The sequence below is a fragment of the Mercenaria mercenaria genome, chromosome 8 (assembly GCF_021730395.1).
Source record: "Mercenaria mercenaria strain notata chromosome 8, MADL_Memer_1, whole genome shotgun sequence".
Taxonomy (NCBI): Eukaryota; Metazoa; Mollusca; class Bivalvia; order Venerida; family Veneridae; genus Mercenaria; species Mercenaria mercenaria.
In genome coordinates this window covers 42,861,717-42,886,685 of record NC_069368.1, presented here as the reverse complement: position 1 = coordinate 42,886,685, position 24,969 = coordinate 42,861,717, and the positions used below count along the sequence as shown (strand labels likewise).

General features: G+C 34.2%; 1 protein-coding gene across 2 annotated transcripts; it reads left to right on the top strand.

The window, feature by feature from the left end:
• Positions 1 to 62: 62 nt before the first annotated feature.
• LOC123566498 (acetylcholine receptor subunit alpha-like) lies at positions 63 to 23,690 on the top strand. Of its 2 annotated transcripts, XM_045360658.2 has the most exons (6): positions 63 to 766; positions 11,837 to 11,881; positions 17,129 to 17,238; positions 18,036 to 18,990; positions 19,489 to 19,644; positions 23,550 to 23,690. In XM_045360658.2, the coding sequence occupies exons 1-6, from the start codon at positions 560 to 562 to the stop codon at positions 23,553 to 23,555; spliced, it is 1,479 nt and encodes a 492-aa protein (XP_045216593.2). In that variant the 5' UTR covers positions 63 to 559; the 3' UTR covers positions 23,556 to 23,690. The 2 variants fall into 2 exon arrangements, with proteins under 2 accessions (XP_045216593.2, XP_053405762.1); XM_053549787.1 differs by lacking the exons at positions 63 to 766; positions 11,837 to 11,881 and adding an exon at positions 16,563 to 16,662 and having other exon boundaries at positions 17,129 to 18,990.
• Positions 23,691 to 24,969: the final 1,279 nt, after the last annotated feature.

Below are 24,969 nucleotides of genomic sequence, written 5' to 3'. Positions count from 1 at the left end.
GTTTTATCACACAAAATAAATAATATGTTTATCATAATGGATTGAAAGAAGAATGAAACATCTAATCATAAATTAGCACGATAAATGAGTTTAAGAAAGCAATCAATATACCCTTGAGTCAATCTTATCTTCTATACGTATACTATCATATCATATTTACAAAACGTGAGCAATATATGCCAACATGTTGTGAAATATAAGAGGCTGATCTGTTTTGATACAAATAACTGTTTGATAGTACAGCCGGAAAAGTAATAGCCGTGATTTTGTGTGTAGTAATATCTGTTATATAGAGAAAGTTGGCTCTGTATCATAGCGAAACGTTCTTCCAATAAAGCAAGGCGAGAGATGGGACTATACAATATCAAAGAACATTTGTGAGATTCAATATTCGCTCGTTAATCAATGGATATTCTTTATGAAAAGCTATCAAAACTACTATGCAAACAAATTCTTTTCAATACAGTATATGTGGACGCGGAAATTTGATTAACTTGATCGTAGCTGGTTTATTCAGCTTATAACTTTGTGTAGGAAACGGAGAAAACACGCACGAATAATGGCGCTCACGGAATTGGCATACCTGTGTATTTTTGGCGCCGTGTTACTGACAATGAAGTGCAGTGCAAATGACGATGCAAAACGCTTGTATCATGATCTACTTATACAGAATAAATACAACAAGCTGATACGACCTGTCGGCAACAACACCGACCGACCGCTGACGGTGAAGATGGGAATCCGACTCTCCCAGATTATTGACGTGGTAAGTGTATCCTACAGTTTATTGTCATTGATTTGTTTCTATTTATTCGTGTTTCACCTAACTTTACAACATACAACAAGCTGTTACTGGTTTCATGAAACTAGATCGGTATTTGTACAATGGATATACGGTTGACAGATGGGGTTTAATTCTTTCAAGATCCGAAATATGATAGGTATATTACCCCAGCGGAATGATATACAAAACAGATTAAACAAAACGTGATATATCATAAATCACACTGACATCGTTATTTTCAAAGTAATAATTGTTTCAATAAGTGATCAATATTAGCTCTTGTTAAGATCGTATTCCTTAAAAATATAATGAGTTGTTTTATAAAAAAATACAATGACGATATTTATGTATTTTGTCATTCTATTGAAAACCTTTTAACAGTTTCAAACTATTCAAGACTATAAACTAGCTACGGTGGTACTATATATTTTAAAAGACTTCAATACTGGAAAATATCTATCACCTTTTAAATAGTTTTATGGATGTGTATTTTGTTTCTTATTGTTCATTTCCCATCCTGGGGTATGAAGGTTATTAACAAACGTATGCAAAATGTCCCGAATATAAATGTAATATTGCAACACTGTTGCTCAGGACATATAAGCGGAATGGAAATGGGAAGACTTTTTCCCAACAGTATGTGTAAAAGGAACAACGAGTATAAACAGTCCAAAAGATCAATTTGAAGAGACTGTTTCTTATAAAATATCTCCTTTTATAAATTATGAACAAAAGTAGTACGGCCATCCAATTCAATTCAAAGTGAATATTTTGTTTTCAACTTTTATTGTACATTTTTATAATCTATCTTACCCAGGAAAAACAGTTTTTGTTTCAAACGTTTTTGTTCTGACTACTTTCTGTTTGTATGTTTGTAAAATAATTTTATATTAAAATACAATTGTGTACCTTTCATACAAAGATAAGTAGACTGTTGGATCAATGTTTATGATCAAATTAGGCTTTGATGGTATTTTTCCGAAGATGCAGGAGTTCAGACAGGTTTAAGCTTTTATGGCTTAGACTTGGTCAACCGACCAAACCGGCTTTTACCTATACTTGCATAACTAGCTATTATTCTATTATTAGATACATCAGAACCCACGTGTTTGAGATTGAGAGACGGCAAAAGTACATAATGATTATAGCAGTTTACCTATTAATGAAAGCACATAATAAATTATGTACATAATCATACTGTGCCACGTTCACCATACACAGTTATTACAGGTCAATGTTCGCAGTGAAACAAGTAAAATATTTTATTTTCATCTGTCTATTGGTGAAACATATACATTACACGAAAAACGTCAAAGTGAACATAACAGTTAATGATGTCGTTTTTTCCCTCTTCAATTTCTTCTACAATTTTAACCTTTAGCCTGCTAGTGGCAAGTGATTTTGTCTTTGCGCAGGCTGATCTTGGTCTGAACTGTTCACTATTCAGTCAGTTAATGTTCAGTGAACCCCCTTTCGAAAAATAATTGAATGATGGGCCAGGCCATTTCAGAAATATAGCAGGGTAGAGGTTAAGACTCTTAAAAACGGAAAGCACTATAAAGCACTCCAAATTACTCATCTACACTCAAAAACATATTATGGTAAAAATTGTTTGCTTGGACATGTGAAGTAACATTGGTCAATGCTTGTATTGTTATTAAAAGTCGCTCTGTGATGTGTCGTTTTATCTTCGTGCAAATGACAATCGTTCTTGTTTCCAGACTTGTGAACGCGCATGCGTATTTGTTTCAGTTGGTCTGTTTTCGAAAATGAGGCTTCACTATACAGGGAGTAAGGTGACATGTTTACAAGTTCTTTTTCACAGCGCGTGTTTTTTTGTGCCCCGCACGAGTGGTGGGGCATATAGATTTGCTCTTGTCCGTCCGTCTTCCGTACGCCCGTCCGTCCTTCCGAGAATGTTGTGTCGCGCCTAGCTCCAAAAGTATTTGACGTAGGGTCACAAAACTTTACAGAAATGTTGGTCAGCATGTGTAGTTGTGCACCTGGGGTTTCGCGTCCGGATTCATTCAGTCGTGTAGGAGTTATGGCCCTGACTTTGTAAAAATTGGTCATTTTAGTGTTGTTGCGCCTAGCTCCAAAAGTATCTGACGTAGAGTCACAAAACTTTACAAGAATGTTGGTCAGCATATATAATTGTGCACCTGACGTTTCGCGTCCGGATTTATTTAGTATTGTAGGAGTTATGGCCCCTGACTTAGTTAAAAATTGGTCATTTTAATGTGGTGTCGCGCATAGCTCCAAAAGTATTTGACTTAGAGTAACCAAAGTTTGCAGGAATGCTGGTCAGCATGTGCAGTTGTGCACCTAGGGTTTCGCGTCCGGATTCATACAGTATTGTAGGAGTTATGGCCACTGACCTAGGAAAAATTGTCATTTTAATGTTTTGTCGCGCGTTGCTCCGAAAATATTTTACCTACAGTCATTATTTCACTTCACAAGACCAGACTTCTTGTCCAGACTTACTCAAAAAAAAAAAGTTTGTTAAACATGTATGTTAAAATGTACTTGACCTAGAATCATAAAACATTAGAGGATTGTTCCATATCCTTTGAAGTGTTATCTTTAGGATTTTACTCAGCTAGGCCAGAGTTATGGCCAACTAAGTGAAAAATACACAAAAGGTTCTTAAAAGTTTGTGTTGCAAACATCTTAAAAATTGTTTAACCCGAGTCATTAAACCATGTTACAGTGGCAGGGGTGGGGGGAGGGGGGGGGGGGGGGAGGGGGGGGCACCGGTGTCCTATTGACACACATCTAGTTTTTTAATAATTTTGTTTAAGGAAAGTCGCCAAAGAGTTTACTCTTTCTACTTGCCTCGTATATCATTGCATGTACTTGCTGATAACGGTCTCGTAGCTGTAGTAGAAAGACTACTAAAATTTTTAAAAGAAAGCAAAAAGAAAAACGAAACAAGATGTTTTCTTGTTTCAGACCATATACCATTGAAAATCAAAAGTAAATCCAGACACGTTGTACTCAAATGGAGGATCAGTTGGATTTTCTGTCCATAATAGCATTGCAGCGTAAGGAAGATTGCTTTCTAGATCATGGCTTAAGTGATATCCCACGCAATAGCAAGACTAAGGGAATCCAGACATGCATAAAGTTTCCATTTATCATAATAACATTCAGATAGAATCGGCATTATTACGAGCATTGCATGTATCGTAAATAATCACAGGGATATAAATGACGTTTAAGACATTTTTATTCAATAATAGTCTTATCCTGAAAAAATCGTTCTCGTAAATTATTGCGCAAAAAACGTTCAATCTCCAAAAGGAGGTTTATTGTAGACTGCACGAAAGAAGCTCCTAAGAATATTGTTACGTGTACATGTAAATGTTTTATGCAGAGAAATAGTTTGGAGCAGCCTGTTCCAACGGAAAGTAAAACAACATGCGTAAAACAACAACCACCCAAAAAAAAAAACAACAATTTTTTAATGTTTGCAGTCAAAGGCCTTTTAAACTGACGACCAAGGTAACACTTTTTTCTTAAATGGCGAATACTTTTGGTCGCCCTTGCCTAATTAAGGTGTGTGATGTATGAACTTTATTATGGTATGGTAGCTTAATTATAAAATGTATACGTTACCCTTATACGTAATCCGTAAAGTAGAAGTGGGGATTAGAAAGATTTGCATTTCTGCGAAGCATTGTCGTGCAAATTGTAAAAATGATCTTAATGGGTACAAGAGCCCGCATAATAGCAAGACTGAGGCACTCCATATGTGCTTGAAAGTTCCATTCATCATAATAATATTCCAATAGATTCGTGGTTATTGTAATAACCATGTACCATAAATAATAACAAAAACCTAATTATGAAATTCTGGCTCAACCATTTGAATAATGTTCCTGTAAATTATTGCACGAAAGACACACGATGCTCGTAAAATGTTGCAGGAAAGTCACCCCTAAGATATATATCTCAAGTATGTCCAAGTTTCTAAAATTGAAACCCATGTGTAACGTCAGTGTAAAAGGTAATATTACATATGTAGATGTCAGACATGTTATTTCTTTTCCGATTGTAATTAGTATAGAATTCACCGTCTCTCTTTCTGTATGTCTGTCGTTGTCCTCCTTGTAACTGTCTGTCAACTTTAGATTTGTCCCTACTTTGCAGGATTCCAATAAAACTTCAAATGAGTGGATTGTATCAAAAGTGTATACCTAGTTGTGCATATCGTTGGCATGAACGAACTACCTATCGTTTGAAGTTATAACCCTTTAAGTGTTATTTTAAAAAAACATTTGCCAGTGCTATTAGTACTTCTCATAGACTATTGATGAGACTTGCATGAAAGTCGTGATCAGTAAAAAAACCAAAGACAAATATCAAACAGGGAATGCCACGTACCAAAATCGCAGCCTCCCCAAAACGAAACCTACAGCACGCAGACGTGCACACCACAAACACACACACACATACACGTGCACACACACAAAGCCAACACACGAGGACAATACGAACAAACAAAGGAACACACACACATACACGCGCACACACACAAAGCCTACACAAGAGGACAAAACGAACAAACAAAGGAACACAGTGGGGCACCGCCTTGGAACGGTCAGTGGCAAAAACACCACTGGGGAGCTTAAACCGGTTTATGGTGCGCACTCAACCTCACTCTTACCCCCACCTTGTCCCAAAGACACGGGACAGTGTAAACAAAAGTAATCCCCTCCAGGTGAATCTCTAACACAGGTAATGGAAACAAAAAGGCATGGCATGTAAAACACAAAAATGCTCGTGTATAAAGATATAAAAAGCAAACCTTTAGATCCAAAAACGTATGTACTCAATGCCTTTTCAGAAGACAGAGCAACAAGAGAAATACCCTTAATGGCCCGACGAAACAGGCCAGAAGACAGATATCAAAACAGTTCAGTCCTGCTAGGATTAAAAAAACTGCTTATCATAGAGTCCTCCCCCTCTTCCGTCAGACACAATCAAAGAGGGAAGCGTAGTGTCCAACTGTAAACGGGTTGAACACTAAACATACGGTATGTCTCAAAACAGTTGGGTCGTAACCTCTTTTAATGAAACGTTTTATAATTTTACCAAATACATTTGGAAAATTACCATGACCCAAGATCTTACGAAGTTTGTAAACCACATCCCCATAAAAACGGGTTTAGAAATACCTTCTCGCAGAAGTAAGACTTGTTTATTGTTGTACTGTTGAAGGATACTCGACATATAACTGTCATCTTTGCTCGAGAGACCACGTTATAAGAAACCACTTGCATTAAGAGTCTACTTTTTGAGTTCCTTTGTGTTTTTAAAGAACGGAATATGTTGTATTGAGAGACCTTTTATGTTAAAAGACCAATTTTTGCCCTTCCCTCAAATGGTCTCCTATTACAAGTTGTATAACATATGGCTCATTAAATATTCAATTATCATAAATTTCATCTCTTAATTGCCTAGAACACTTATCTGGAACTATGGGCAAGGACTCAAATAAACTTTGGATTTTTAAAGTCCCCAGTTTTTCACACTATCAGCATTGTCTGATGAAAATTTGTTTAAGGAGTTATAACCTCTGAAAGGTCATGTCTGGAGAAAATGTACCCATTCTGCTGGCTGGACTGGGATGGATAGAAATCAAACATGATTCAAATAACAGTTGAACTGGATTAAGTAGAAGTATTACCTTATGATATATTTTTTCTGCTTTGACGGAATAAAACATACCCGTTTACCCTTCTGTTTAATTGAAGCGGTACTGGAATCTTACGTTGACAATTATTTCCTACAAAAAAGCTGTTTTGCCAACATTTGGACAGACATTAAGATTCAGTAAAAAAAAAATCATCTCTTTCACTTTTTTCTACTTTCTGCATTTCTATTTCCTATTGTTTTTTTTTATTTCCTTTACAGAAGAATGTCAGTTAGGCCACAGTTTTTACATTAAGACTGAAAAAAATGAAAGCCCTGTATGTGTTTGAAAAAAATTACACAATATACTTAGAACTATTTCTACAGTAGCATACACTTTGTATGTCCATCTTATATTTCATTTGGAAAGTTTCTGTTTTGATTTTGATTTTAGTTAAATATAAAGATTCACTTGTTTTTGTAGTTCTACACATTTTTAAGTAAAACAGAATATAATGTATACATGTTGTCTGATAATGTTGTTTTCTAATTAAGGGGATAAGGTCCCATTCCGTGAAACGATGTGTGATGCGCACGGTGTAAGGTGTCTTTGGCTCCTCTTTTCTTAATTACTGGATAAAGGCTTTCGAATACAGTGCCCATTTAAGATAATATTCCTGGCCAACCTCGCGGGAAAAGGCAACGGTTGCGGGGTACGATATCTCCTTATCGTTTTCCTAAAGAAAAGACTGTTATGTGCGCATACCGACATCATAATTTAACGTCACATTACCGTCACAGTGTATGAGCGATTTTTAACTTACAGTATCTTTGAAAATGTTCCAAATACATGGTATCTTACATGTCTGCCTGAATAAGGCAGGTGTTTCCTTAATCCTAGAAACAGCGTAGATAAAAAACGTTGTTAGCGCTTAAATTTCCATTCCACGTTGTCCTTTGGAGTTGAGAGGAGACTGTATTAAAAAGTCATTACACTTGTCCCCTCTAGTTGAATACTGAAACATGGCTTTCATTTATGGCACGGTGGCTTCTTTTTTTTTTAAATATTGTTTAAATTTAAATATAATGTTAAAATTCCAGGAGTTTATTAAGTATATTTTACGTTTCATTCACGTTATTTGTACCCGTACTTTCCTAACCTTTATTTTCTGTTCGAACAGATACACAAAACGTTTAAAAAGTTGATTTTGAAAATAATTCCAGCTAATTCTTCAACGTTAGTACCTATTGGCCTAAACTGATAACATGATGCCATTTCTTTTTTTTTTCAATTTTTTATTTTTGGATAAATATCTTTTTTTTTGTATACAGTCATAATTAATGTCAAATGACCGTATTCAAATAATAAAAAATAAGGTTTTCTTGTCTGTGTCATTAATTATTGCTGCTAACAAGGCATCTATTTACGTCTGAATAAAATGACAGCCAAACGTCGCTTCATTAAGTGTTGTTATGTTACTTGGTTCTTTGGGATCATGTAGTCCATTCAATGTCTCTTGATAAAAGAAGTCTACTTACACCGATGCTCTATTGCTGCCATTTCGGTGAGAATTCAGCAAAAGTTCTTCAACAATGATCCGCATATTACAATAAATAACTGCTCCTAACGTGTCTGAAAGATACATTTTTAACCACAAATAAACGCCACCGGAAAATAAAAAAAATGGAGCCAGACTATAAAATGTTCCATTTCTAGATGTTGTTGGTCACTGTCTGTAAGGCCGGTTGATTGATTTCTTCGATGCATGACACTGCATTTATAAATAGATATATGAAGTGATGTGCACATTATTTTCTGTGATCTTAGAAATGTAAATGCAAAGCTCTAGTTTGTCTGTCAGAATGTTGGTCTAAACAAATTGAACCATTTTCACTCTTGCTTTTCAGATATTGCAAGTAATATAAATAGACAATTCCGTTCGCATGTTATCTACCTATCTAATTCTATTTGCTGATGGCATTGTGTTATTCACTACTGATCCTCTTAACCTACAATCAGTGTTCGGTAACTTATATTACTGCTCTGTTGGGTCTGAAATTAGATATGATGTATATTTCAAAAACGAAGACAATTACAATATAGCATTACAGAGATGTACGAAAGAAATAAGAAAATTGAATAAGTCCTTTACATGCAATGGAAACACAATAGTGACATTACTTTGCTACCTAACCAAACACTGAAAATATATCGAAACATGCCAATAGTATTGAGTTGCGTTATTCATACCAAAACTGTATATTTTACACCCCCCCCCCCCCCCCCCCCACCCCCGAAAAACGTAATCATGCATTAAATTGTTGTTTGATTATTATGTTTATATTCACCAAAAGCTACAATTTTTTCAAGTTTATTTCCACATAAGTATGTAATATGCATATAATAACTGGTATTGTACAATTTATTTGACCTGTCAAAACTTGTTCCCGGCCTCCATTATATTCTGTTCACGCTTATATAAGATTAACATGAAAGCCAGAAACATGTTTTGACAGGTCAATTAAATAGTAAAATATACACAATGAAGCAGTGTTAAGATAATACTCAGTGTACTAAACAACAATACAACATACAAGACAGGTGAAATAGTGTACATTTTTCTTGTTATACTATTGGCCTTTTTCAACAGGTAAAGAACAATTCATAGTTCTAAGTTTAGGTTAATAATGAGATGAAATATTCAAATGCTCTTCAAAACACTAAACATGTACTGAGGTGTAACTGAAATTACTATGCTCAATAAAAATATTAGTAATTAGAACCAACTTGAAAGTCTTCTCAATTTAGACTTAAGTCAATATCACAGCTCTTTGCTGTTTCAAAGTTTAAAGTTAAAATTGTAACTAAACTATCAAAGATTCATGCTGTAACGGATTTATCTAAATCATGTCCATCCACTTTCATCCTCCTCCCATTCTGTATAGTTACCAAGGACTAGATCTTTCAACATACCATTAGTGATCTTAGCCCCTAGTTACTCTAAAATTATTATTCAGCGATCTTAGTGTATAAAGTCGCTTTAAACATACAGTAGACGTTTCTTTTTCTCCACCAGCCCTCTGGAATGTCGGTAACAACTGATTTGTTCTCCGTTTCTATGGCTTGACATAATCTGTCATGTAGGTTGGTATTCAGGTACTCGGAATTTCTTTCTTCCCTATATAGATCACACCAACTGAATGCCTACAGACGAATCGAATTATAGCATAACGTTTCTTCCCTAGTTTGGGCTAGTATTATGACAATCGCTGAAACACTTTCATGAGAACGGAGGATCTACAGGTGTTTCTACCTTTTTACCATGCGATTCTAGTAGAGAAGCATTTGAAACTGCTGCTCTACAAACTCTTTGAAAATCGAATCAGTATGACCACAGTTATTGCCCTTTAATTAGTACAGAACTGCAGTTTTAGTCCTTTGCAACCATATCCTCTAAAGTGTTCTTTCGCATTGAGCTGGTATATGGTGGGAATGTTTGTGTACACTCATAGCTGCTTCTCTGCAATTTATATTGAAATCAACCTTAGCTAGTATTCATTAGAGTTATTGCTCCTAATATTGTTAAAATGATCATTTCTGATAGTATTTGTTAATGTGTGTAAAAACTGAAAGATGGTTTTCAGCAAGTCAAGTTAAACTTTTCACATTTACACCAGAATTATTTCCCGACAAAATATACTGTCCATGCATTGCCAAATCTAGTGGAGTAATTTGAATGGTTTTGTATACTCGCAAATACCTTCTTACTTGTACTATTTATATGCCAGTTATAGCCGTTCAAATGGATATAAAAGAAATACACAGCTTTTTACCTTCAAGTCTGTATGCGTTTGATATTCATATTTCTTAGACCAAATTGAAAACGCAATTATTGTTTTAACTGATTGGGACATCGTTCATTTCGAGGTGATAATGCTTGTCTAAAATCGAATCTATCAGGAGGACATGCCTTAACCAAAGAGGCGGCTAATGTCTTGAGTACTGACATTTACCGTGATCAGTGTTTGCCGTCTAAAATATCTTGAAGTCATTGGCTTAGATTTCTTGTTGATTCTATGAAAATGCTGATTATATTACAAGGAGCAGAAGTGTTTACAAAAGTTTATATATCTATGGTTTTGTAAACATACATGAGCAAACTCCTAACCAACCAACTTGGAAGATTTCCTTGATCTTACTTGTGTAAAGAAGGACCTGTTAAAATGTTGGACCGATGTATAATCTGTACATTTATATGAAACAATGCACAGAAAGAGCTATGCATACATGTATTGTGTAAATTCATTAAAGATACTTACAGAATTTACTTTAAAATTAATAACATAAATTATACAGGATGGTCCACGTCTATCAATAATATGTACAAAGTTAAATTTTAGTCATTTTGTTATGTACTTAGCCTTACAATTTGAGAAAAGAAATTCAGACAACACCAAATCATAGAAAGAACTTTTTTTTCACATGAAAATTGAAGGGGCCACACTTTCAGACAGAAACTCACCATTTTCAAAGAACTGTTACATATCTTCGTTTTGATGCATTTGTAATAATGTCCGAGTGCTGAAATTTCACATAATTAAGTTGAACGTAGTTTTCTGCAATTGTTTATTTTTGTTTCTTTACAAATGTACTCATTTTTACAGGGGGACAACTTTTTGAGAATATTTTAAGTATCCACCGTACGGGACAGTACGGGAGAACATGTAATGGTCAAAAGATGTTGTTCATTTAGCAAACATTTCTGTGTTTTGAAGATATACTCCCAAATTTTAACAGCGTATTGTCCGTATAAGATCAACTACAAACTAATCAGCTACTCCAGTCAAGTCATATTTGTGATGACTTTGTATTATATTTGCATTATAAAAATGAACTTGTGGTCAAGCATTATCTTGTGAATGGCATGTTAATTATGTTTTAAGGAGACAATGACGCAAAAGGTCCAGCCTTGTTAGCGATCCAAATCTCATATTCACACTCGTATGTAAATTTTAGTCGCAGCAACTTTGTTTTATAACAATCATTTTTATAATAATGGAGCTATACTGACGCCATATTTTATGAAATAACTGTAGACCTTTTCTGACAATTCGGGTATATTTTTGAAGTTATAGGAGCTATGTGAATGATAGGTTTCGTGGATAACTGTAGACGTGTTTTTAGAATAGCCAGTTGAGAATTTAGCAAACAGTCTGTTTTTTTACCTAAGATCTTTGATGAATACAGACCCGTTCAATAAAATAACAAATATGTCTTTGTAAGATATCTAATATTTCAAAATGTTTAAATGACAGAAAATAATTTGAATAAAACGATTGTATTATAACAAATAAATGCCGTTTTATCAATTAACGGCTGGATTGAAATAAAATTGCTTTTTATTTATATTTCAGGACGAGTTAAATCAAGTCATGACAACAAATGTTTGGATCAGACAGGTAAAATATTTGTACTCTCTTTTAACCTGTTTGTGTACTGTTGATTCCTGCTTTTGAGAATTAATGCTTTATACTACAAATTCGTCTTTAAGACCAAATCAATAAAAGGAATAAATGAAATGTTTTTTTTTTAAATATGAAATATCTCAATTGAGTTGGTTATGTCTGACCTGTTATACAAGGGGATACAATAATGAAGAGAAATGAATACTGTTTTAGAAAATTTGACAAATAAAAAAATATGGCAGTTTTGAATTTCAAATGGGTAAAAACGGCGGAAGCTATTAAGATATTTATGACATCACTTACAAACTATTGAGGTATCGATTTAGAAAATGCTTGTTAAATAGATAAAGTGTCATAGTTTAAAGGTCCAATACTAAGGAAAGTAAACATTTTAATTTCTTTTAAAAAGCACAGAAACTATCTCATTTTATTGGAAAATGAAAGTTGGTATGTAGAAATTCGAAATAAATCGCAGTATATGTACAATTATTTTTCTATGAAGTATGAACAAAGTTAAAAAGACCTGGGGCGTCATTCTGTCGATTTATTGAAATTTCAACATAATACACATACATTTCTTTGAGTTCCAAAGACCTTCTGTAAATTTTGACCTGCCAATCTTCATTATTTAGTGTCTTGCAGAAGTCTATACACTGGCTATGAAAAAAATTGCTAACTCACTTTCCCTTAGTAATGGACCTTTAAGATGTAATTTATATAATTTCTAAACACGTTTGTAATGTTAATCTATCCTAAGGTTTTGAATAAAAGAACCCAATATTAAATTCAATATATGAGCCGTGCCATGAGAAAACCAACATAGTGGGTTTGCGACCAGCATGGATCCAGACCAGCCTGCGCATCCGCGCAGTCTGGTCAGGATCCACGCTGTTCGCTAACATTTTCTCGAATTGCTATAGGCTCTGAAAGCGAACAGCATGGATCCTGACCAGACTGCGCGGATGCGCAGGCTGGTCTGGATCCATGCTGGTCGCAAAGCCACTATGTTGGTTTTCTTATGGCACGGCTCATTTCATTTATGTACAGATTTCCTTCTCTCCAGCATTTATTTTTCAAACTATCAGGTAGTTATACGCACAATGTCGTTGATTAAACTAATTAATGAATTTGCTGCCAAAACATCTATGTTACATCTAAACGGTTATTACGATTAATGAAAAAGTTATACTGATTACTTTAATGATTCCAGCCAACTTCTATACAAATATACCATCATCAAGATTTTGAAATATATGTTGGAGATGAAACTATTTCTCGGCGTAATCAACAATGAAAAATATGACATACAATGAATCAAATCATTTCTCTTAATATAGACATGTAATTCCAAGGCTCCATCAAATGATTAATCTCTAATGCGTTATGCATATAAAGCAGTCCACATCCGTGCTGTTCGATTTCTCTGAATGCAAATGCTCTTTGATATAATACAATTTGGTTAGGAAATTAACCACGCGGCCTGCTTCTCTTGGTTAATAGACTTTTCCTTTTTCGTCTTTCAAATATGCATAAAGTAACTTATCAAACTCGTATATCTAATGTCAAAAATGAATAGACAAGTGCAGACAAAGACAATTTTGATCAAAACGAATATTTGCGTATAAACAAGACGATTTCATTGACTTGACGATAGTTTTTGTTGATAAATAACACGATACTGCCACACAGAAAACTAAAATGTGGCGGGATAATAAATACATGTTAGTGTTGTTTTAATCACGTAATATTTTATTTACTTCTGCAAAAGACACAACTAGTCTAAATTAAGCTTGTCAACGAGTTTCCTACTCATTGACAAAACTACTGTTTTACTGGAAATTTGAATCAGTCATTTGAAAGAATACCTTAGAGTGACATTGAAAACCATTGTGATACGAAATGGGCGCAGTATGTTGAATGAGGTTAGATGTTTCGAATACTTGCCTTCCTTAAATAGACATAAGAAACCATTTAATCAAGCAAATCCATTTTCCTCGCTTATCAGCATCGCTAAAGCTGGGAAATATGTAAGACCACAATTCAAATCAGGTCTTCACCTTTCTAATATATATATAATATTGTATGGTATGTACATAACGCAGTTAGGGTCTGTGTACTTAAGATGTTTAACAATATGTTGGGACAGCAGATCGAACAGCCATTTTTTTCTTTTTTGTAAATGATCTCATTTGCAATTAGCATACTGTTACCATGGCGAAACATACAAAGTCAGCTCGTGTACAGCTTCGAATGCACACTTTTTGCAAACATGATAAGAGTTTTGACCCCAATATTTTGTTAGTACTCGACTAGTATGGTTTGATCAGAATTATTTTATTTCAATTAAACGTTTTGGACCTCAATTGTTTATATTACATAAAAGTGGCGCAGGATTATTGAGACTTCAGTTAGTCTTTCACGTCCTCCTAGATACAATAAAGTAATCTGACTACATTTAAGCATATGGTGTGTTAGCACACAAGAAACGATTCAATTATTTACTCTCTTTATTTTTGACCATAATGTATGACAGTGTTAACCAGATTCTCTGTCTATTTCCTTATCAGCATCTTAAGCTATGTTAACCCTTTGCCTGCTGGCGGCAGTAATTCTGCCTTTGTGACCAGTGCAGACCAAGATCAGCCTGCACATCCGTGCAGTCTGATCATGGTCTGCACTGTTCGCTATTCAGTCAGTAAATTTTCAGTAAACACCCCTTCGAATAATAAATGGTATTGCCCAAATTGAATGATGGACCAGTCCATTATAGAAATTTAGCAGGCTAAGGGTTAAGACAAATAGAATTGACTTATTAAGATGGATGTGAAATGACCTGGTTGACTTGATACATCAAGATGGGAACTTGTTTGTACAAGCCCGTGTTTGATAAACAAGTCATGACACTCATAGCACAGATATCACTTAAAGCACTGAGCGTTATTAAAACTGAACAAATAACCCTTGGTCACGTGCATTTGTCAGATCAATAAAAACATTTCATACCGCTTTCCTATAACGTCGGACTTTCTGATTGGTGGCATAGGCTAATTTTCAGAAAGCTTGAGAACATTTTAAGGCCTGAATGTTTATTGCATTCTCACCTCACAATACAATGATTGTCTTGTCATGAAAGAAAATACAGACAATACATTATCAAAATTTGTAATAGACATTTGTATAATTATTCCCTTACTTAAAAGTCATTTGCAAAATATATCGTTCTGCTGAACTTTGTCAGATATTGCTTTTTCAAGCGAAGTCATTTCATCATGAGAGTTAATACAGACAATTTATGAATGCATTCCTCTTCATGTAAAGCTTAGCTCATTTTAATGCTTGCTCTTTTTAGTTAGACACTTTATGCATATAAAACAGTTTGCTTCCGTGCACTTCGATTTCCTAAATGTAAATTGCATTGGGCCTGTGTTATTTGGATTAGGAAATCAAGCGCAAAGTCTGCTCGTGTTGTTAATGATCTCTGCTGGGTTGGGCTTTCCCTTCAAACATGAACACAGAATGCAACTTAACGTATAATTGGACACAAGAATAGCGAAAAGATAATGTTTACAATTTAATTATTGAAAACAAACTTGATTATTAAGTCACGTCTTTGGGCATTTTGTCGGCTCTTTACATTTTTTGCGCTGCATGAATAACGATATAATGTGATGCCGTTATATCAAATATAATGAAAACTTGCAATTGCATTATTCAATAAGGTGATCCTATTGTCTGATACAGTCTAGAACTCAGTCAGCATTAGGAGATTCAATTAAACCATTTGCACTATTTCTATTTACATTATGTTTGGCTTTTACATTACTCCATCAGTTATGTATACTACAAGTAACAGTTATTTGCAAAGAGTACTGAATGTGGAAAGGAATTGCATACTAATAATGTAGGATTTCGGCTGTATAAATGTAGACTCCTGTGATTCAACTGACACTGGCAAACGTTGAATGATGTACACTAATGCACTTTATAGAAATGTTTGTTCAAATAATCCTTTAAGTGTCACTTAAATTCCTTCTTTCTTCTGTAAAGTGGTTTAACGTAATTTGATGCAAAATGAATAATAGAATAATACGTTTCTGCATAAGTACAAGTGGACAGATCAGAGCGAAAATGATGTATGTGCCTTAGATAAATATTTAGATCAGTTTAGCTCTTCCAGTCGTAAAGCAAATACGGTTTAGCATGTGATAGCGTCTTGCGCTCATTGGAGTTACATATCGGTATTGCTATTGGAGAAGTTATTATTAATGAATATGATTGATGAAGTTGCCTTAGCCTTGCTTTACATGATTGATACCTTATTAAACGTTTCGTTCATTAAGCTTGTATTACTTTATTAGCAAAATCAATGAAGTGATTGGTCTTGTTGAGTTATCCTTGATCCACTTTGATCAAATATCTTAGTCAGAATGCATCAATGTCTTGTTAATAATGCAAACTTCTGTTAAAATTAGAACACGCAACGGTCAGGTAACGGACATAGGTAAATTTCGAGCTGATGTGAATGACACAATATTCACAAAAGATACTACAATTATATCATGTATTTTATTGCTGTAATATATTTAACATAATATTATTGTTTGTTATGCAATAATTGTCTACGTTGTATGTTGATGTTTTTGTATTCTTTTCTTGCTTACGAAGGAATGGTACGACTATAATTTAAGATGGGACCCGCACGATTACGGTGGCGTGGACATGCTGTATATTCCTTCCAAACTCATTTGGTTGCCCGATATTGTTTTGTACAATAAGTATGTAACAGAACTAGTGCATGCATGCGTTTGCCGTAGTAAGGTGTTACGAATGCTTAGTGTACAATCCATAGCATTTCTTAAATGATGCAGTTGAGTTTTCTGAAAGTTGTTTTCATTATCTACAGTTTTGTTCTAGCTCAGGAAAAGGTTGTCCAATGCACTTGTATTGTTATGTTGTGGTTACGAACTAAAACGTCTAGAAAATGCATGTTTTTTTTTCTTAAATTCTATTCTTTTTTTCTTTTTCTTTTTTTGCAAAAATGTAACAGTCAGTTCAATGTGTCTGGAGCCAACTAAGTTTTGCATGTCTTCTACTTGTTATTGTCTATTCCGAATGTATGAAAGCACGAATCACACTGCTAAAAAGCATGAGTTGCAAGAATGATTCCGTTAGCATTTTTATAACTTGCTTGTTGTCACCATTAGGTATCTTGGGTTTTATAGAACTGTTTGTATCTACTAGGAATGGATTGACGTGAGTTTACAGTGGGATCCAAAGGAATATGGAGAAATTAAAACGCTTGAATTACCTTCAGAGAACATATGGCTCCCAGACATAGTTCTCTTCAATAAGTAAGTAGAAATTACATTTTCATGTATAAAATAATGAATGTAAGATAAAATATACAAATCATTTGTGTTGTGATTAAACGCTTTAAATTACATGGAATGCTTGGTAATTAAATATAGCAGATATTTATAGTCAATGAAAATTGATAATATTTTACATTTAAGTAAATGACATAAATTGTAAAGAGTATGCACTTGTATTCACAGCTTAAATAAATACAGAAAAGAATATTCTGCAATTTATAGTATGACAATTAATTATTCAAAATGTGAAATCATATGAAGAGTTAGTGTAGTGATTGAATAACCTTTTTAAGCTTTAACCAATATTTTCTTTTTCAGGTAAAACGTTTTTATTATTTTCAGAACTCGTTAAGAAATTGAATAATTTTATCATAATTCTATTGCAAGCGAATCTTCCATTACCTACAGGTATTTGCAATCTCCCGGCAACCCCGGGTGGCTACTATCCCCTAGGAGCACGTGGCACGTGACTCCTCGTGCATTGGGATAGGGTGAGAGCACTCTAGAGAACACACTGCAGTCACAACAGCTTCAAACTTTTCCCTTTTTCGCATTTTGGGTGTGATTATGAAAAGCTTTTAGATATTTTTGTTTTAAATGTTCATTTCAATAATGTCTAAACCTGGATTTAAAAGTGGGCGACATCATGAAAGTTTTCAAGGATGAATTGTTTGTAATAAAAAAAAGCATGGTGTTTTAGTTGAAATGGCTATTATTTATTTCGGTTGCGGTATAATAATTGCATTGGTTGAAGTTCATAGAAAGCTCTCTTTCAGTGCTGATGGTCAGTACGAAGTAACTTTGATGACAAAAGCGACTTTAAACTATACTGGTGGTGTAGTGTGGGAACCTCCTGCCATCTACAAAAGTTCCTGTACGATCGAGGTTGAATTTTTCCCATTTGACATACAGCTATGCTCAATGAAATTTGCTTCATGGACTTATGATGGTACGCAAGTGGACTTGATACACGAGTGTTCAAAACACAAAAACAAGAAGGAAGTCATTCAGAATGGCATAGACTTACGAGGTTTCTACGAATCCGGGGAATGGGACGTCCTTGAAGTGACTGCTGAGAAAAGCCTCAACTATACGGACGCTCCAGACATCACTTTCAACGTAACAATTCGGAGGAAGACATTATTTCACACCGTAAATTTAATTATACCTTCTGTTGCAATATCCTGCTTAACCATCCTGGTATTTTATCTCCCCTCTGACAGCTGTGAGAAGATTACCTTGTGTATCTCTATTTTGCTCTCACTTAACTTCTTTTTCCTGCTCCTCGCCGAGATTATCCCGCCAACGTCTATAGTGGTACCGCTAATAGGCAAGTACCTGCTGTTTACTATGATATTGATTACCCTGTCAATCATAGTGACGGTGATAACATTAAATGTGCACTTCCGGTCTCCGTCTACGCATACCATGGCGCCATGGGTACGGCGGGTGTTTCTTAACATCTTGCCTAAAATGCTTTTAATGAGGAGACCAAACCTTGAGCACGAAAAAATTGCCAGAACCATCGTGAGGACCTGTAATGGTATAGAAATGAGAGACCAGTATGTAAACAGACAAGATTTAGAGTTTGATACCAGCAGGATACTGAGGCAGCGTAATACTGGAGATGGTTCTGTGGTAGAAAGGCAGCTTCCACCAGACGTACAAGAGGCTATAGATAGCATCGTATTCATCGCTGAACATCTCAAGAAGGGTGATTACTCAGCATCGGTAGGTTGTATTGTTGCGTGTCTGGACGCATTTTAGAATTCAGTTTGCAGTATTTATTACTAAAATGATTTCAAATTACGAAGGCTTTCCGATCGAATTGATATTCTCAATAAGATTGTATTTTATCGTTCCCAAGACTTGTTTCGTTATCTAGAACATGGATGGCAATTTAATAAGCATATATTAATCATATACTGAATTCTGTATATACTAGTTTTCAGTCACTTTAAGATCCTACATACTTTTCTACAATGCAGTATTGTTAGAGGCCATAAAATCAATCAAATAAAACACCGCGGTTAAAAAAAGCAATATATTGTACAATCGGCAAGGTCATCAGTTCTGTTTTAATTGCAAAGCTTTATATGAAACGACTAACTTTAAGGCTTTTAGTTACAGGTGTAATTCTTTGATACCAGCAACCTATTTTTGCATTAAGTTTGTAATGCACTTTAGGAAACGTTTTGACTTATCAATTATGTAAACTTTTCCTTTCAGATAAGTGAAGATTGGAAGTATGTTGCTATGGTATTAGATCGCCTGTTTCTATGGATATTTACTGTTGCTTGTGTTGTTGGGACATTCGGTATCATTCTTCAGGCGCCCACTCTGTATGACAACAGAAATGTTATCACTCCTGTGACAAACTACCCGGTATACAAGGATCACAATAACACTACACTGCTTTCTCTCAATAAAACGCTACTAACAACTTTAATTTTACTAAATTTAATAATATTAGTTTACTAAATTTCATAATATTAATTAAATTAAATAATATTAATTTACTAAATTTAATAATATTAATTTACTAAATTTAATAATATTGATTATAAGGATCTAAAGATGGTATTTTGATTAAGCTTCGAATATGCGTTATCGTATTCATGTGACAACCCAAAGTCGAATAAAGAGTTAAATCACGCTAAAATATAACTTGCTTCTCACAGCTACGGGTCCAAAACCTTGCTTCGGATGTATAAGTCTATCATGTGTTTGTTTGTTTGTTTGTTTTGGGTTTAACGCCGTTTTTCAACAGTATTTCAGTCATGTAACGCCGGGCAGTTAACCTAACCAGTGTTCTTGGATTCTGTACCAGTACAAACCTGTTCTCCGCAAGTAACTGCCAACTTCCCCACATGAGTTGGAGATGGAGGACTAATGATTTCAGACACAATGTCGTTTATCAAATAGTCACGGAGAACATACGCCCCGCCCGAGGAACGAACTCACGACCCCGCGATCCGTAGACCAACGCTCTACCTACTGAGCTAAGCGGGCGGGTCAAGTCTATCATGTGAGGAAACCATTTAGCTGGCTGAAGGAAGGTCGGTTGTTCTACCTGTTCCTGAAATAATGCGAGAAAACAAGAAAATCACCTGAAAATAAATAAAAACAAAGAAAATTCTACAAAATAATGATAAACAGAACTGCTTCTTTTATGCTTTTTACCCCGTTATCTTAATAACATACATAAATGTATAGTCTCTGTCTTCTTCTTCTTGCAAATTCTCAAAATATCTTTAATGTCTTTAATACATATACAAGCTGTTGTCTTACAATTTCTAATTGTGTTGCACGCGGTAACCAACATTATATTTAATGTTACTAGTTTATTTCATCGTTTTGTATTAGCCAGATGTTGAAAGCGTTTTTGTTTACTAATTTAAGCAGCGGTTACATTATGGTAAATGAATAAGAAGATATGCGAATGTTCTAATGGAAATATTAGAGATATAACTGTTGAATAATGAAAGCCCTTAAGCGAAATGTATTCGTTTCAAGATATGTTACGCTGTCTTTATAGCGCAAATAATCAATATACAACCTTTGTGCTGAAATAGTTAGGCAGACTCGGATGTAATGAATAAAAAACCTTTGGAAAGCAAATGCTCTCAAAGCCAGAATAATGCACAGTATACGATATCTTTTCAGCATTACAACTATCTATTTCTTCCTTATCCGAGTAATCTAGCTAAAAGGCAAAATCATTCTCACTAACATATCAGAGCAAAGAAAACATACAAAGGAATGGCTCTTATTAGCGTCTTAAAACATTTCTAGATATTATTAATGTAATTGATTATTTGATTTTCGCCTTTATTGTACGTCATCTATAGAAGTAGAGGGTCATAAAATTTAACATTTCGGAAAATGATAGCAGTTTAGGCATTGCCAAGGCAATAAATAGAAGCTAAAGTATTACTGTTACAGATGCGTGAAAATACGAAAGACGGATTCTATTTTAATTCTTAATCAAAAATTGCTTTGATCCGTTATTCATGTCAGTCAAATTGCTGATTCGTAACAACCAATTAGATAGAATCTTTTATTTTTTTGTTTTGTTTTCCTTTTCATTTAAAAGTAATATATGTAATATCGATAACAGTTAGAAACTTTATGAGATATTCTTGAGTCTCATTATTTATGTCCTGATTGATAGAGACGACCAAGACTGTCAATTCATTTAACAAATTCGCTTTCCTTAATTTTATGTCGGCCGTTAGCAATTCATTACTTTTGGAAATGTTATTAACGTTTCCTTGAGATCGATTGTTGTTTCTCCAACATTCAAAGATTTATCACTTGTTTTTTTGTTCCTTTAATTTTAGTTAGCAATAACATATATCAGTAGTACATGTATGTGATTGTTAAGAACACTGAGCATGGTTGGATACAAAATATGTTAAAAAGAATGGGGCATGATTGATAACACACCTTTTTTTATAGGTTACTTGATTTTTATAAATATCTGTAATGGAGATTTGGGTGCGCAAGCTCTCCTTGAATGATAGAGTGCATATTTCTGGAGAAAAAACGCTAGCTAAATGCATTTGCATATAAATGACGTCAAGTCATTGTTGTACGCAAAAACGCATTCGATTGATATTTTACGTCAATACTGAAAAAATATGAAATGTTAGTTTGCAAATGCGTACAGGGAACAATATTTTAGTAGTTTGGTCTATGTACATGTGTGACACAGCGATGCTGATACATACCACGTACAAACATATCACGTAGACTTACAAAATTTATCATTTATTGTACTTACGTCCTCGAATTGAACAAAGCATTTTTCATTTCAAGTTTCTTTTAGAACGCTGCCGGATGAAACCTGTGCCATTAAAATATCAGATCGAATATATTAACTTAGTAATCCTGCGGAATTCTGATGATCGTCATTGAGATAAATGCACACAATAATTGCATTTGAAGAGCAGTGTTCACAGATATCCTGATAATACATCCTCCTACTAAACTCAGTTGCGAGAAGGATGACCAGTTTTTTTCTGTAAAAACTAATGCCATTTGACAGAGTCTTTAAGAATAAAGGAGAATCAAATCAAATAGAATGCATATCATAAATGTTCTCACAATTGCAGAAACGGTTTAATTACGCGCTCCCAAATGTTTTAAACAAGATATTCCAAGTAACTGAACAGAATACAGGCAAGAAAAACAGCATGCTCCTAACCTGACTGATCTTCACTATGCTTTGCCTAATTTACAACAATGATGTCAGTCGTTTTTTGTTTTCTATTTTTTTATAGCTTTTTGATATTTAATGGAATTGTGTATTTAAAAGATGATGACAATGAAAATATTAAAATCTAATATTGTTATCATTGGTCAATAAAATATTTAAATACAGTCGATGTTTTTTATAAAATCTTGCTGTCTCTGTATAAAAAGTGAAATTTAATATACATGTATTAAGATTTATATGCGTACAACCCTCTTATTTTATATAAAAACAATAATGAGAGATAACAACATCTTGTCATGAACACTCTTATAATGATAAATAACGACAGACGTCAGACTATCACTATAATTTAGTAATATTTGTTTTTGTATTGATGTTGAATTTGTTATATGAAGACAAGACTTCGTAACGTTACAACTAGTTATGGATTATCTGTTTTCTTCAAAGCATGGAGTAAGCATTTTTGTTTCTTCAGGTCATGTCTGACAGTCTGACAAATATTGACATACAGACATTCATCAGTAATTAAACCGGGCGGAAAATGTGACTGTATATTGTATTAGTTTATTGGTATTTGATAAATACTTACGGCTCTAACTTTATTTTTGTAACCTATTTTGGCAGCTGTAAAATTACCAAGCATTGTTATAAATTTACCCTGACTTGTAGACTTTATGAATGAATAAACGCGTTAGAATCAAATATCTATCAAAACACTGATAGTTCTAGGTCAGTTTTCGAGTCCTATTTTCCTCATGTTTTGGTATTGTAATTTCTTGTTTATTAGTTTTGTTTTCAGATAGGTAACCGTCGCATATAGTGTGCATGTTTTCCATCTTTGCATGAATTACTCATTGTTACTTCTTTTTCCAATTGCTGATATTTGATAACGTATAAAAGAAATACAATTGTAAGTCAGATATCTCTTGAATGCTATGTTTTGTAAATACTTTCACTGAATGAATCAACTTTATTTAATAATCTGAATATTCTTCTTGAAACTCCTGTTAATTGTCCCTAACCAGAGCTTATGCGTTACTGTAATAGTATATTTTCTTCATTTACACAGTGCTGACGGACATTTTGAAGTACAACTTTTCACGAAAGCAACATTGCTGCACACTGGCTTAGTTATCTGGGAACCTCCAGCTATCTATAAAAGCGCCTGTATAATGAATGTAGAATTTTTTCCATTCGATGTTCAAAAGTGTGGTCTTAAATTTGGCTCTTGGACATATGATGGTTTTGAGGTAGATTTAGTACACGTTTGTGCAAAGGATCAAGACTCTACTGAAGTAATTCAAAATGGAATGGATTTCAGCGAGTTTTACCAAAATGTTGAATGGGATATTGTAGCGGTGACAGCAAAGAAAAGTATCAAGATTTATATATGCTGCATTGAACCTTATCCTGATGTAACATTTTTTATCACTATGCGGAGGAAGACATTGTTTCATACAGTAAATCTCATTCTTCCGTGCGCTGTGATTTCATTCTTGACAGTGCTTGTATTTTACTTGCCGTCCGACAGCGAAGAGAAAATAACTCTTTGTATTTCAGTTCTACTTTCACTGACAGTGTTTTTCTTATTACTGACAGAAATTATTCCGCCAACATCCATTGTCATTCCATTAATAGGAAAATATTTATTGTTTACGATGATTCTTGTGACATTGTCTATTATTGTGACAGTTTTTATTCTTACCATCCATTTCCGGTCACCATCAACTCATAAAATGTCAGACTGGACACGTACGGCCCTGCTTCGCATTCTACCCAAAATGTTGCTTATGCGTCGACCAATCATGAAAAAGCATAAACAGTTCAAATGCAACGGCGTAAATTCAAGAGTTTCACCTATCAGAAGAAATGATCCAAGTTCCATGCGAAGTGAAGAAAATCACATCTACGAACGAGCTTCACAAAGTTCAGACGAAGAGCAAGGAACTCATCGGAGGGAATCAATGCTTCCGCAATCGTTAGAAAGTGTATTAACGGATGTGAAGTTTATTTCTGATCATCTTAAGGAAGGGGACGATTATTCTTCGGTATATACATTTGTACATGGTCTTTAAAACAAAACTTTCAATTCAATTTTATTTTAACTTTATTAAATCATTATTGTGTCTTTTAAAACTTTGAGGTAGCACATTCTTGATAAATATGGCTTGCCAACAAATTATTTATTGTGGACGAATTTATCATGAAATGTTCTAAAATTTGTTTAACATTACATTTCAAACAAACAATCTTGTTTCACAGAATCTTCATTATGTGGCCATTGACACGTATTCAGTTAATAAGAAGAAGCTGTTCTCTTGAGAGAGGCATATTATTTCGTTTCGTTTAGATATAGGGAGATTGGTTGGTAGAAGGGAATTTATAAAAAAATGTTACTTGAGATCAAAAAGCTTCCATTCTTCCTTACAGATTTTCTTGCAAGTTAGAAACGGATGTAAAAATAAGATTAATACAGTGTATGTTAAGTT

What these genes read in the sequence shown, in the direction of transcription:
- LOC123566498 (XM_045360658.2), top strand. Translation starts at nt 560, where the DNA reads ATGGCGCTCACGGAATTGGCATACCTGTGTATTTTTGGCGCCGTGTTA. An exon ending in CAAATGTTTGGATCAGACAG is followed by an intron (nt 11,882 to 17,128) that starts GTAAAATATTTG and finishes TGTATCTACTAG; the next exon opens with GAATGGATTGACGTGAGTTT. An exon ending in AGGGTGATTACTCAGCATCG is followed by an intron (nt 18,991 to 19,488) that starts GTAGGTTGTATT and finishes TTTTCCTTTCAG; the next exon opens with ATAAGTGAAGATTGGAAGTA.